This window comes from Callithrix jacchus, chromosome 22 (genome assembly GCF_049354715.1).
Source record: "Callithrix jacchus isolate 240 chromosome 22, calJac240_pri, whole genome shotgun sequence".
Lineage (NCBI taxonomy): Eukaryota > Metazoa > Chordata > Mammalia > Primates > Cebidae > Callithrix > Callithrix jacchus.
In genome coordinates, this window is record NC_133523.1 from 30,469,252 (window position 1) to 30,484,467 (window position 15,216).

General features: G+C 51.6%; 1 protein-coding gene across 3 annotated transcripts in view; it reads left to right on the forward strand.

The window, feature by feature from the left end:
* Positions 1-15,216, forward strand: part of CHST8 (carbohydrate sulfotransferase 8) — a 145,135-nt gene that overhangs the window by 56,186 nt on the left and 73,733 nt on the right. The window contains exons 1-2 of one of the 3 annotated variants that reach the window (XM_002761995.6): positions 5,193-5,441; positions 9,412-9,627. In XM_002761995.6, coding sequence (XP_002762041.4) covers positions 9,498-9,627 — 130 coding nt within the window. In that variant the 5' untranslated portion in view covers positions 5,193-5,441; positions 9,412-9,497. Of the gene's footprint in view, positions 1-5,192; positions 5,442-9,411; positions 9,628-15,216 lie in introns of those variants that run through there. The other 2 variants (XM_008987701.4, XM_017968035.4) reach the window with 2 other exon arrangements.

Genomic DNA, 15,216 nt, shown 5'->3' on the forward strand with positions numbered 1-15,216 from the left:
AATATTGGTTTGGAAAAAGCCCAGCGAGGCAAGTGGCCCTGAAAATCTGTGCTACAGCTAAATCTGAGATCCTGGCTCACAGCTTCAGAGCCGTTTTTGTCCCTGTGAAGTTCATTATCCATGGATCACGTCAGCCCTCTTCAAGGTTCCTCACTGAAAAGAAATTGAGCATGCAAATACCCTTTTATCATAATCACCACGTATCCACAGGGTAATTCATAAAAGAGCAGGAAATATATTGAAATTCAATATTGTTTTAGTCCAAATCAATATTAATAATTGTTTGCATTTTTAAAGTGCAATTTGCAATTGAAAAGTGCACAAAGATCAACCAGTAGTTGCTAACACATCAAATTTTCCTATTAAAGGCATAGTCCCTTAACTTTAAAACATTTCTTATACAACAGGGGCTGGAGCTGATCCGTGGAAATGGCTGTCTGTTTACATGCACAACATTAGAATGTGCTTCCATTCTGCATGAGTGAAAGGCCAGTCACTTTTATTTTTAAGTTTTTGATTTCTTTAATTAAATTTTAAATTTAGAGATAATTATATATGCATATATGGTTGTAAGAACTAATGCAGAGAAATCCCATATAGGCTTTACACTCCTCCCCCAATTGTAATGTCTTGCAAAACTGTAGAACAGTGTTACAACCAGGATATTGACATTGATACAGTCAAGATAGAGAACATTTCTTTCCCCACAAGGATCCCCATGTTGCTTTCTTCAGATCTTTAAAAATTAAAGATTTTTGCATGAAAAAGAACCCTGTTAGATTTCTGCCTTGAAACGGTAGCTGTCACTAAATGAGGCACCATCCCAGCTGGGCTCAGTGGAGTTCACATAGAGGAATGGTCCCCTAGGTAAGGAGTAGCCCAGGTGGAATGCACCTCAGCCTGGCAGGCCTCATGGGAGCACAGCTTTGCACATCAGAAAGAACCTGAGAACACAGTTTTCAGTTTGATACTTGCAGTGTGGCCTTTGATCCCTCAAACAAGGACAGGGTTGTCAAGAAGGGAAACAGCTTGACTGGGCTCATGTAGGCCACAGGGGCCCAGTTATCCCTGGAACAGCCCTTCTCAGAGTGTAGAACTCTGGGGCACAGCCCTGGCAGCCTCCCTGATGCCATGCCATGGGAGTGACCCAGATCCCTAGTGAGAGGGACAGGCAGCAGGTGTGGGTGAGGGGCATCCTTGACTGAAGCCCACCTGGTGTGCTTGAAAGCGACCCAGTGCAAATTAAATTCACAAGGTGCCTCCCTGTTCCAAGGCATTTATCTTGCAACGGAGGTGCAAGAAACTTGGGAACTCATCTACAGCAGATATTTTGGATGAGGACTGATTCCGAGCTAGGGAAACTCAGGTCCTGAAGATCAGACTTGAGTAGAGGGGAAGTCAGGCCGGAGAAACTGGGTGCCCTGCTCTAAGCCTAATGGCCGTCGCATGACATCCAGATGCCTTGTTCAAGATGCTTCCACTGAGTTTGGCTTTTTTAAGATGGAGTTTAGCTCTTGTCACCCAGGCTAGAGTATAATGGTGCAATCCTGGCTCACTGCAAACTCCATCTCCCAGTTCAAGTGATTCTCTTGCCTCAGCCTCCCGAGTAGCTGGGATTACAGGTGGCTGCAGTTAACTTTTGTATTTTTAGTAGAGATGGGGTTTCACCATGTTAGCCAGGCTGGTCTCGAACTCCTGACCTCAGGTGATCCACCCACCTCAGCCTCCTAAAGTGCTGGGATTACAGGTGTGAGCCACTGTGCCTGGTCTTTGTGTGTGTGTGAGACACAGTCTCACTCTGTTACCCTGGATGGAGTACAGTGGCACAATCTCCGCTCACTGTCACCTCTGCTTCCCAGGTTCAAGCAATTCTCCTGCTTCAGCCTCCCAAGTAGCTGGGATCACAGGTGCACACCACCACACTTGGCTAATTTATGTAATTTTGATAAAGATGGGTTTTACCATGTTGGCCAGACTGTTCTCAAACTCCTGCTCCTGACCTCTAGTGATCCACCCACTTCGTAATCTTTTTTTTTGAGATGGAGTCTCACATTGTCACCTGGGCTGGAGTGCAAGGGCACAATCCCGGCTTACTGCAACCTCTGCTTCCAGGGTTCAGGTGATTCTCCTGCCTCAGCCTCCTGAGTAGCTGGGATTCCAGGCACCTGGCACCATGCCCAGCTAATTTTTTATATTTTTAGTAGAGACGGGGTTTCACTATGTTGGCCAGGCTGGTCTTGAATTCCTGACCTCATGATCCACCTACCTCGGCCTCTCAAAGTGCTGGGATTACAGGCATGAGCCACTGCACACAGCCTTCTAATCATTTTTAAGTGTACAGTCCAGTGGCATTAAATACATTCACATTGTTGGGCAGCCATCACCATTATCCAGCTCCAGAACCTTTCATCATCCCAGACACTACCCATTAAACAGCAACTCCCTGGTCCTCCTTCCAGTCCCTGGTAACTTCCATTCTACTTTCCGTCTCTATGAATTGAACTACTCCTGGTACTCCACACAAGTGGAATTACACAGTATTTGTCCTTTTGTGTCTGGCTTGTTTCACTTAACACGATGTCTTCACGCGTCACCGATGTCGTAGCATGTGTTTCAGTCATTGACCAACACAGGCAAGCTGTAATTTTTTAGGGGATTTCCTCACATCACACTATATTTTAAAGGTTTGGGGATACATTAGTCCATTTTGTGTGGCTATAAAGAAATATCCAGCCGGGTGCAGTGGCTCAACCCTGTAATCCCAGCACTTTGGGAGGCCGAGGCGGGTCGATCACGAGGTCAAAAGATCGATACCATCCTGGTCAACATGGTGAAACCCTGTCTCTACTAAAAATATAAAAATTTAGCTGGGCATGATGGTGTGTGCCTGTAATCCCAGCTACTCAGGAGGCTGAGGCAGGAGAATTGCCTGAACCCAGGAGGTAGAGGTTGTGGTGAGCCGAGATTGCACCATTGCACTCCAGCCTGGGTAACGAGTAAAACTCTGTTTCAAAAAAAAAAAAAAAGAAAAAGAAAAGAAAAGAAATATCCGAGGTTGAGGAATTTATGAGGAAAAGAGATTTAATTCACTCATGGTTCTGCAGGCTGTACAGGAAGCATGGTGTTCGGTGTCTGCTTGGCTTCTTGGGAGGGATTCAGGAAGCTCACGGTCATGGTAGAAGGCAAAGTGAGAGGAGGCAGGTCACATGGCAAGAGAAACAGCAAGAGACAGATGAGGGAGAGAGTCCTGGACTCTTGTAAATGGTCAGATTTCACGTGAACTAACTGAATGAGAACAGACTCATCACCCAAAGGGACGGCATCATGCTGTTCATGAGGGATCCACTTCCACGATTCAGTCCCCTCCCACCAGCCCCACCTCCAACACATTTGGATATGTGTCCCCTCCAAATCTCATGGTGAAATGTGATTCCCAGTCACATTTCACCATGAGATTTGGAGGGGACACATATCCAAACCATGTCAGGGGACAATCAGTCAACTTTGTGACATTTCAATGGCTTGTGTCTTTTGTGTAAAAACTGCACCTGTTAATATACATGTATATGTAGAGATAGAATCAACATTTATCTTGAAAAATGTATTCGTCTTCAAGCTCTGTGATCTGAAATCTGTCGTACTGACACCAAGAGGCAAAATCGAGGTTCTGGTGGCGATCGTGCCTCGGGTATTTCAACCTTTACTGCTTCATTGGGCTCCCTGGGGACCTTTTCTTCCTTGTCTCTTGTCATAGGACTGGGTCACTCTTTGGACCTGATTCCAACCCAGCCCTGATGAAAACAAACCCTTAGCTCCCTGAAACATAAATGACCTTTTTAAAATTCCAGGTTCATGGAGTGCCTCTCTCCAGATGGCCCCAAACACTTCCATCTATTAACTCGTGCTCATTCAACATGCAGCAGAGGCTATTAATCACATTCCCTGTGCCGGGGACGGTGCTAGGTGCTGCGAATACAAAGACAGGGAGAGGTCTCGATGCGATTCCTGATTCCTGAGCTGCCGAGTCAGAGGCAGGCAGCAAACATTCTTCCCACAGTGAGTGAAGGGCTGTCACCTTGATGGTCCTCTCGGGGGACCAAGGTTCATACATTCAGGGCACTGAGTCAGCATTCTGGACTCTGCCAGGATGAGGAGGAGGAGGAGGGGACTCAGTTTCTTTCCATGCAGAATGACTGTCCCCTGCTCTGCCCCACTGGCGTAAAATGTCCTTAACATGTAAGAAGCCCTGGACAGAGATAGTGTCCATGATGTGGTCAGTTGATGTCCATGGTGCGGTCACTTGACGTGGCCTGTCATGTCACTCTTTTACCATGCTCTGAGACTCCCCTTGCTGCTGCTGTGTGTTTGCAGGCGCCCTTCAGCCTCCACCTGGCAATGTGTCTGCGATGGTGGGAGGCTGGGCTGTGGTGCTCCTAGTAGGCTTATGGGGGCAAGCTTTAGGACCATGTGAGCCTGATTCACATGGTAACCTCCACCCCAGAATACCCTTTCTCTCCACTGCAGAGCATGGGGATAGGGGGAGTAGAGAGAACCCTCCCTTGTAACAGGGGAGCAGACAGTAGGGGAATTGAATTGCCCCCCGCCCCCAGAGTAGTATGGCACCATGCGGGGGCCTGGGGATTTCAGGACCCAGGCCAGCACTCCCCGGCAGCAGGGCAGGAGCCAGTCTGAGTCTGCAGCCCCGTCTTGGAGTCTGAGCACTCGCACCCATCCGTCATCCTTGCAGAGCATTGCAACTTTATGCCTACGCATAAAAACTGGAGGGACTCGTCCCAGAGTTTGCTGCTGCTGCCGCCGCTGCCATTAGAGCCGTTTTAATTAGCTGCAGGATTTTTAATGAGCTGAAATCAAGAAGAGCCCCATCTCAGAAGTAAGCGAGAGCCGCACACAGGGAACTAGTCTGACAAAACAGAAGGAGGTAGTGCTCTCGGGGGACCAGGCTATGGGCTCGCACCGACCGATGGATCGGCGAGGAGCAGATGAGTTCCTGAGGCCAGGAGGCTGAGGAGGGAAGCTGGGGCCAGTGCAGAGTCCCTGCTGCTGCCACCGTGGCAGAAGGCACGGTGCCGGATTCAAGGTGACGGCAGTGCCTGGCTCCATTCTCCTCAAGTTGCCATAGCAGCCTCTCTCCCAACAAGCAGCTTCTCTGGGAGCCCTCAGCCGGGAGGGACGTCATTGTTCTCTCCTGCCCATGTGGTGCAAGGAGACCCACCGGACAGAGAACTTTCCCGAGCCCGGGGTCCGCTGACCACGTGGGTGCACCTATGCTGCCTGGAGCCAGGCACAGGGACCGGTCCCCACGGCCACAGGGGGTCCTCTGGGCAGCTGGGGGGAGCGTCCAGGCCTGGAAGCAGCCGCAGCCAAGCGTGTCCTTGGAGCCGTCCGTGCGTCTGTCCGCCTGCTGCCGGTCGCCACTGGAGGTGCGTGTGTTTTGGCTGAATTCCCAAGTCCTTGCTTGTGCCCTGAAGTGAATTTCTCCAAAGAGACACATTTTTAAATCAAATAAATAAGGAAATGGGAGGAATCCTTGGCCCTGCCCTGTGTCCCAGGAGGTGTTTATAAGATTAATTGGATCCTCCCCCCCTCCCACTTAAAGTAAAAATTGGTGACGCTATTCAGGCTTCGGGGAGTGAAGCCACCAGGAGGACTGGGAATTGTGAGGCTGGGAAGGAGCCTCTAGAAACTCACAGGGGCTGTTTATTTTTCTTGCCTGAACCCTCCCTCTTCTCTGACCCTGGCAGGCTGGATTTTCTTATTGTCTATTGGTCTTGGGATAGATGTAGGGAGGAGAAGGCAGGTTTTGCCCTTGTCATTGGAGCTGAGGGTGATGTAGTTTGTGGTGAGGATGGGACAGTCCCAGGTGGGAGCTGAGGCCTGTGACTGTATTTATGCCCCACCCCCAGCCCTCTAGGCCCCAGCCTGTGACAGATGGTGCTGTCCACTCCCCAGGCAGCAGCTGGACTCCCAGGAGAGGGAGACAATAGCTTTTAGACCAGCAGTTCCTGTTGCCTTGAAAATAACATGTGACTTTGAAGCCTGGGGCTCTCTGAGGAACAATAGAGGATTCTACACCCCCTGTAAAGCCCAGGGGTCCGTTGGCGACCACCCTTCTTTCCCACACCTTTGGGGAAAGGAGGGTTCTATAGAGTCTAGTTGTCATCCTTGTGGGGCATTGAAGACCCAGTCATATTGCTGGCTAGTTACCTAGGAGGGGAGGCACGCTGACCTTTTGATTTCTGTTTGCATGGAGTTAGCTGGTCAGATGGTCCCCAGTGAGAACAAACACAGAGCGGAGGGTCCCAGAGGGAAAATCTGGGGTCTGGGGCTTAGAGGCTGGACTCTGAAGCCACAGGCTCCAATGCCAGCTTCCCTGGGTGTAGAGAGGGTGTTTGTGTTCTCTTGGGGTCCAGCAAAGGGGAGAGTCTTTGAAAGGGGAGACGCGAACAGATGAAGCTCCACCATGGAGGTGTGGTCCTGGGTCTGCGTCCCCTTCCCCTTCCTGGATTTGGGACCAGGGATGTGGTCCTTGCCCCGGCTCCCAGACACATGGGTGGCTGGAGCCAGGCTCCGTGGAGTGGGTTTGGTTTGGGCAGGTTCAGAAACAAGTGAGGACAGGTCGTGGCTGCAGGATCCATTTCGTCTTTGACAATGGATGTCTGCACTGGCTCGAATGGAGACAGACTGGGGAGAAGAGGGGACCGCCCAGCTCTCCTGTAACCATTCTGCAGCGCCAGCTACTGAACAAATGCGATGATGATCACATATGCTCCCGAGTCCCCTTTGTTCATCAGATAGAGCCTGATATTGAGGGACCCTTTATTAGCTCTTTTACCCGGCAGCCCTGGGCACAAGCCACGAACTTGTTCTCCTTCTTCTCTCCCTTCTTGCAAAATGTCTTGATGTTGGAGGCCACCCTAGGTCAAACTGGCTTCCTGGTGTCTGACTCAGGGGGCTGCAGGAAGTGCGCCCACACCGTGGCCAGCTTACCCAGGGGTTCGTGATGGTTGCCTTCCAGCTGGGGCCTTGCTGGGGACCTTCAATGGGGTGTGTGTGTGTGCGCGCATGTGCGCACACAGGCACTCACCAGCATGCACCTGGGCATGTGTTCATATGCATGTTAGCGAACCTGCGCCTGCTTAGGTCTGTGGGCGTGGTGCATGTATGAACGCAATCCCCATGACCATGAAGTAGCCGCTGTTCCCAAGAAACCTTGAACATTCTTCCTGGTCTCCCTCTGAGAGCCTTGGCTCCCCTGTATCAGTGTGTGACATCTTTTCCATTCTTCTAACTCCTTTCTATAACTGCCTAGGGCACCCCTGAGTCAGGCTGGAGAGAACAGCTCTGCCTCCCTCATCAGCCACTCACTCTCTCCTGAGGTTTTGGGGCTGGCCCCTGTGGGCCTGGGACTCTGCAGTGCAGCATTGTCCTCATGGAGGGAGGGGCTTGGGGGACAGTAGGGCATCAGGGACAGTAGGGCATCATAGCCTGCTTTGGGGCTTGCACTGCTACATCTGTGTCTTTGCAAGGCAGTGAATTCCAGGACCCCATGACGGCCTCACCAGACAGCTGTGGAGAGAAAGGTCCCAGCCCCACGCAAGGGGCTTTGAGTCTGAGCCCTTGGAGACATGTGACTGTCCATTTCTACTCTCTGCAAGAAGGGCAGGGGTGGCCTTGGTGGATGACAGGAAGCAGCAGTTTGTCTTTGGGGCAGAGGCCATGACAGTGAGATCGGAGCCAGGTTGACACCCTGGAGCCAGCTCCAGAAACAAAATGGGCCCAGCTCAGTGCTTCCGTAAAAAGCTGGAAGGCTGCGGGAACCACCTGCTTGACACAGTGCAGAGAGCCCAGTGTCAGGTGCCTTCCTGGTGTGGAGAGGCCTGGGGCGGGTTAATTAAAGTTAACTGAGTGAAAAACTAATTACAGAGACTGCAGAGGGGAGAAACCCAAATCTGCAGTTTACCCTCTTGAGCCCTTGAGCCTTTCAGAAAAACAGTCTGGTCGTGGGGAGTTGTTTCTGGGCAGGGGAGCAGGGAGAGAGCTCTGCTCATTCCTTATGCTCCATGGGCTGGGTGTGGGGCTTCGTCCCCCAGCACTTGGGTCCGGCTTGGAGAGGAGTCGCCTGGCCGGAGTATTGTTCCTCGGCAGGGGAACGTCCCTGCCCCAAGCAGCACATCTAACCTGGGGCTTGACCAGCCACCCAGCTGTGGCCTCAGAGGCTTCCTGTGCCAGGGTGGGGAAGTTCCCCCAGGGCTCCTCGGGTGGAAAGAGGGTGATACCTCAGGCCTGGCCAGGAGGGTCCACTGGAAAGTAAGGTGATGGGGTGACCTTCAAAGCAGGGGGTCCCTGGAGTGCCTGCTGCCTGTGCCTCCCTCACCCTGCACTCTGCCCATGCCCTCCCTACCCCCACTAGGGGAACTGACATTCTTCCTTTGGCCAAATGGCCTTGGGGTGCCCACATCTCAAGGCACAGCCTGGCCGTTGGCGTGACTTGCTGGTATGTGGGGGATGGGGAATTTCTTTCCCTGTCTTCTAATAGGAAGTAGGGTAAGAGGCAAGTCATGTGGATAATACTGTGGGTCTGCAGTGGCCAGAGTAGCTAGTGCTACTCCCAGGAACACGAGGGGATGTTAGCACCCAGCCTCTGTGCCTCTGAGCTTGGAGTCTGTTGGACACAGGTCTGGCTTCCCCACCTCAACTCCAGGCCAAAGGCCTTGAGTGCAGGGACCTGTGTGGTCTGGCCAGAGCCTCAGCTACTGCTGGTGTGACTGTCCAGAGGGACCGCCATCCACCAGCCCCATCTGTCAGTCCATCAGTAAGGACAGCCCTGACTGGCATGGGGGGTCCATCTATGCCTGAATGTCCTTTGAGCCTAGCAGGCTCCTTCTCAGAGCCACCTGCTCTATGGAGATCTTGTCCCTAGCACCCTATAGAGAGGAGCAGGGCGGAGGCACATCCAAGAGCTTCTCTGCCCACTGGGCTGGGGGCCGGAGATAAAGACTCAGGTTCCTGCCTGTCTCTAGGCCCCAACCCTGGGAGCATGCATGCTTATTTGGAGGCCTGAACAGTGTAGGGGGTGACTGCTGGTTACTGACCGGGGGTCTGGGGATTCCCACCTGGGCTCCGCCAGGCAGGGCCAGAAGGTGTCTCATTCCATTATTTTTCTGGAGGTGCAGATATGGGAGACCCTGGTGGGAAGCTAGCATTCCAGCCAGAGGTGGCAACGGGCTTCCCTGAGACTCCCGGGCTGAAAGGGTGGAAGGGATACCCCTGGGTAACTTGCAGAGGGTAGAGGCATCCGGGAGTTGCACTTGAGTTGCTGCAGTGAGCGGGGCCTCCACCTGCCCGGGTGCCTCAAGCCTTGGTGATGACTGCCTCCCCTCTGCCCCATAGACCTTGGCCTGATGGATGCCTGGTGTGTACGATGAGGGAAGAACGTGCCTCCCACACCCGAGAGGTGACCCCGGAGCAAGCCCCGGATGACCCAGCGACCTAGAACGATGCGGTTGGCCTGCATGTTCTCATCTGTCCTGCTGTTCGGAGCTGCAGGCCTCCTCCTCTTCATCAGCCTGCAGGACCCCACGGAGCTCGCATCACAGCAGGCACCAGGTGAGTCCTTGCTCTGGGTCCTGCCATCATTGACCCCAGCTTTCCAGCCGGAAGCTCAGGCCTCCACAGCTGCTCTGGTGTGCTGGCTCTAGGGGAAAAGGGCAAGTCTGTGCCAAGACCCCTGGCAGGCAGAGTAGGGGTCCTGGCTTCCCGGGGCAGGCATCAGTCTCAATGTGGGAGTGCTGTGTCTGATGCAAGACCTCCAGCCAGCGCCTAGCAGCAGGGTGGCCTCTCTTGGAGGTCACGGCAGGGCTGCTGTCTATTCAGCCATTTGTCGCCTTTGATGAAACTCAGATTTAAAAGGATTCTGCCACCTCTTGGGCCTTTTCCATATTGTGGGGGACATCAGAAAGTGGACAACTTCTCCCTGAGCCCATGCCCCACAAGTGAGACTCAGTTTCTCTGCCTAGCCTATCCCTTCTGGTCTGGATAAAGGGGGTCAGGGTACCTCTGGCTTTGTGAGGCCAAGACCCCCTCCAAGTGTCCCCAACTTCTACTTCCATTCCACCCCTGCCTAGTGCCCAGTGGTCATAGAGGGCTGCTGGGGACAGTTGGGATGGCAGGGAGGCCAGAGCAGGAAGGGTGATTCTGACATCTCAAGGCAGACCGGGATATGGAGAGGGGAGTTGAGGCAAGGTCTCTGCTGCTGGGACACCGTCCCCATCCCCAGAGATACAGCAGGGCAGGACATCAGCTGGCAGGGGGCCAAGGCCTGGAAGCTCTCAGCTTTGGAGTCACAGGAGGGCAGGGTCTCAGCAGTGGTCCCCATTAGGGGCGGTTCCATGAAGCCACCATGCTCTAGGGTATGGACAGGCTGGTGCAGTCCCAGAGACACCACTCCTCCCCAGGGACACCCACTCACTGTCTCTTGCTTGTTCAGTGCTGTGAGCCAGAAACAGGATGAAAGAGAAGGGGGCCAGAGATGCAGGCAGAGGGCTTCCTGCACAACCCCCTGCCAGAAGCCCAGAGCACAGGAAGGGGTCTCAACTCTGCAACCCCTCTGCCCCCATTGTGGACGAGCAGCCATGATGTGTGGCCCTTAGTGCATATTGAGGGCCCATGGGCATCAGGAAGAAAGATCAAAAGAACACAAGGTGGCCAGAGCTGGGGCCCTGGGTCTGAACTGCCAGAAGCCCCCCCCCATGGGCAGGTGGATGAGTTGAGAGTCAGAGGGAGGCAGCCAAGGCGGTGGCCTCCAGGAGACAGTGGGTGAGTCATCGGTGCTGACTCACGCCTGGGCCGGACCCCCACAGGTGGTGGCTGTTGGAAGTGGGTCTGGCCGTTCCCAGGCTTCTGGAGCAGCAGGTGCACAGAAGCTCCTGTGGGAGGTTTGCAGCCTCACACAAGCCCCAGAACAGCTTCATGACACTGTGTTGGCAGAACATGACCCCTTGGGACATACCCCTTGGGACAGCGCCGTCAGGGTAGACTGTGAGCTGGTACCTGTTTTCTGCACAGAAGCAAACTCAGGAAGAAAGGCAAGCAAAAGTTGCTTGGGTGTGTCCCTGGTGTGTGTGTGTGGCTGGGGTTGCATGTGGGCAGAGGGTCCAGCGGCCAGTGCACCCGTTCTGCAGGAGGAGCCTGGGAGAGGAGGAATGAGTGTGCCTGTGGTGCCCACCTGGGACCAGGGCCTAGACCCATATGTGGGACACTCCTGGATGGGACTGTAGTTTGGTGGCTACAGCTAGTGCCCTACCCTGCTGCAGCGAGAGTTCTTGCTGTGCAGGTCTTGTTGCACTGCCCAGCTGCCTGAGTGCACACACATATGGATTACAGGTGGGCTGGGGACCCACGGGATCGCTGGGATTTCTGGGAAGCTCGAAGCCTCAGGCTGGTGGGGGATGTCAGATGGCATGGAGCCAAGCACATCATCCCTCTGCAGCCAGCAAACCTGGGCATGGAGCACACGTGGGTCTTCTGATGGTCCATGCAGCTGGACCACTCTCACCACGTGCCAGGTGATAGGCAAAATTGACGGTCTGGGTAAATCACACCAAACACAGTCATAAAACTTTAAGTAATGCTTACGTTACTTTCCCTGAGCAAAGTGTCTCTGACACAGGCTGTTTGTGTTGATTTGTTACTATTCATTTATTCCTTCCCTGTATTTCTCACGGCAGCCTAATTGTGATTCGGTACCAAGAAAGCAATATCAAAGTAATTTTCCACAACATTAGTTACAATTTTCTTCTGATCTTTCAAGTGAAACAATCCCATCCTGTTGGCTTCTCCGAGCACATAAACCTTGATTACATTTATCTGTTGGAAACCAGTGCTTACGAAGTGTATGTGTCCAGTTGCATGGCTGGGTGGCCCCAAGGGCCCCTGACAAGCCTTCTGCCTACGGATTTCTGTTGGTAGGAGGTACAGACTCTGGGAACTGCCCTGCCATCCCAGTCAGGCAAACAGGCAGGTGTTGGGGCGGCGGGTATGGAGTGCAGATGGGTGGATCTATGGAGGAAATTCTATACCGTGGCATGAACTGTTTGGTGACGGAGATCTCTAGAAGTTGCAGTTTGTGGCACTGTAAGTGTGGAAGGGGGACAGGGAGTTGGCAGGAGTTCTGAGTGGCTTGAGGCCCCTTGGGGTCTGGCCTCACTCATGTCTCTCCCATGCAGCCACCAGGGGTTAACGGCACCTGAACTTCCCATGGATCAGCCAGCCTGGCTCGGCTGGCTCAGGCAGGAGATGGAATTGCAGGGGGTTGCCAAACTTTTGTAAATCAAACCACATTTTAAACACTTTTTGCTATCATCCAAATCAAATCTTTGGAAACAGAAATAGCTACCCAGTAAGCTACCCACACTTGAAGATGAGGTTTTGTGTATCAGAGAATTCACCTCTCCAGTCAGTTATTTTCCAGTCTCCAGCACTGCCAAGCCCTGAGGCCAGAGCTTCTGCTTTTGGGAAGTTTACTTTTTGATCCAGTAGACAAGATTCACCTCTCCTCCAAGAAAAAGACATGGAGACCAGGTCAGAACCAGGAATAACAAATACCAACAGTCAGGTGTGGTGGTGCATGCCTGTAATCTCAGCACTTTGGGAGGCCTGGGTGGGAGAACCACTTGAGCTTCGGAGTTCTAGACCAGCCTGGGCAACATACTGAGACCCTGTCATTACAAAAATAATAATAATAAAATTAGTTGGGTGCAGCAGTACACACCTATAGTCCCAGCTACTCAGGAGGCTGAGGTGGGAGGACCCTTTGAGTCTAGGCAGTCGAGGCTGCAATGAGCTGCGATTGTGCCACTGCATTCCAGCCTGGGTGTCAGGGCCAGACTGTCTCCAACAACAAAAAACTCCCAATGTACTAGCCCCGGGGGCTGCAGAAGGCTGACTCCACATTTGGTTGAGCAAATGGAATTCTATGAGCTGCTTTTTTAATGAATGTTTTATTAAAGAGAGTTTGGAACACACACAGTAGTGGAGTAGGATAGTGCCATGAACACCATGTTCCCGGCACCCAGCACCCCCCACCCCCACCAAGCTGGCCTCATGCACAGCACCATCCACTTCCCTCCCTCCATGTGATCTTTGAAGCCTATACTATTGATAGATATCCTATCAATTCAGCCATAAATATTTCAATATATTTCTCAGTTTAAAGAAAAGAACCATTTTGTTGACATTGCCACTAAACCCATTCCTTAGTAACATCAAATTTAACAATTTCTCAGTAACATCTGAGAGCCAGTCAATGCGCAAATGTCCAGCTGTCTCACAAATACAAATACCTTGATTTCCAATTGTTCCATCCAGTATCCAGAAAAGGCCCATATATTGTAGTGGGTGCATAAGTCTTTTAAGTCTCCTTTCATCTGTAAGTTTCCTTCTCCACCTGTATTTTTCTCCTGATATTTATTTGAGGAAACCAGGTCATGGCTCCTATCGAACTTTCTGTAAGTTGGGATTTGGCTGATTGGGCCTGTCCAATACGGATGAACATTGTTCTCTGTTCTTTGTCATCCCAATAAATTAGGTGAATCTTGACGCTTTGTCAGATACAGGTTTGGATTGGTTTTTGTTTTGTTCTGGGGGAGTTACAGGGGCAGGAATTCGAGGGTGGTTCTGTATTCTTCCATCAGGAGGTCCCTGTTTGCCTGGCTGTCTTGTGTTATCAGCTGCCAGTGGTGGAGCCTAGATCCAGCCATTCATTAGAGGTTATGCAGCAGCAATGTTCTGATTTTATCATTCTTTTAAGTGGAATGGATTTTGTTTTAATGGGGCAAGGTGACTCATTGTCAGTGACCCATGAAGCCAAAGTGAATGGTGTGGATTGATTGGTTTATTCATAGGTAAGCATATAAAACTACAATGTTACCATACAGATTCTGTTGTGGTTTATTCATAGATCAGTATATAAAACTACAATGTTACCATACAGATTCTGTGTTTTATTCATAGATCTGTATATAAAACTACAATGTTACCATACAGATTCTGTTGTGGTTTATTCATAGATCAGTATATAAAACTACAATGTTACCATACAGATTCTGTGTTTTATTCATAGATCTGTATATAAAACTACAATGTTACCATACAGATTCTGTTGTGGTTTATTCATAGATCAGTATATAAAACTACAATGTTACCATACAGATTCTGTTGTGGTTTATTCATAGATCAGTATATAAAACTACAATGTTACCATACAGATTCTGTTGCTCCCACACTATAAATAGTTCTTTCTTTCAATGTTTGGCTTTTGCAGAGTGAGTTTTCTTTAAAGTGGGGCCACCCCATATCTCAGAGCCCTTTGCCTTTTTCTGGAGTCAAGGAGTTGTAGGTGGTTGTTCTGGGGTGCCCAGAGGGAAGGCAGCTGTGGTGGACTGCAAAAATCCCCCTCAGGGACCTCTGGCACAGACCATGGGACTGGACGGCCCCCATGATGCCTAGGTCTATGGCCTGTCTCCGGGCACTCCTGCAGGGCACAGGGACATTTAAGGATGAAGATAATGAACATTGACTGAACATTTACTTTGGGCCAGCTTTTATACTGAGCACTTTACCTTTTTTTTTTTTGAGACACAGTCTCGCTCTGACGCCAGGCTGGAGTGCAGTGGCATGATCTTGGCTCCTACAACCTCTGCCTCCCAGGTTCAAGCAATTCTCATGTCTCAGCCTCCTGAGTAGCTGGGATTACAGCTGTCTGCCACCACACCCAGCTAATTTTTGTATTTTTAGTCAAGACGGGGTTTCACCATGTTGGGCAGGTTGGTCTCCAACTCCTGAGCTCAGGTGATCTGCCTACCTTGGCCTTTCAGAGTTCTGGAATTACAGGCCTGAGCCACCACACCTGGCTTTACATGTTTTAATGCATATAATTTTCTTTCTTTCTTTCCTTCTCCCTTCCCTTCTCCCTTCTCCCTTCCCTTCTCCCTTCTCCCTTCCCTTCTCCCTTCTCCCTTCCCTTCCCCCTTCCCTTCCCCTTTCCCTTCCCATCTCCCTTCCCTTCCCTTCCTCTGTCTTCCTCTCCCTCTTATTCCCCTCCCCCTCCCCTCCCTCCACCCTTCCTCCCTTCCCCTCCCCTTCCATTCCTCCTCCCCCTCTCTCCCCCATTTTCCTCCCCCTCCCTCTCCTTCCTTC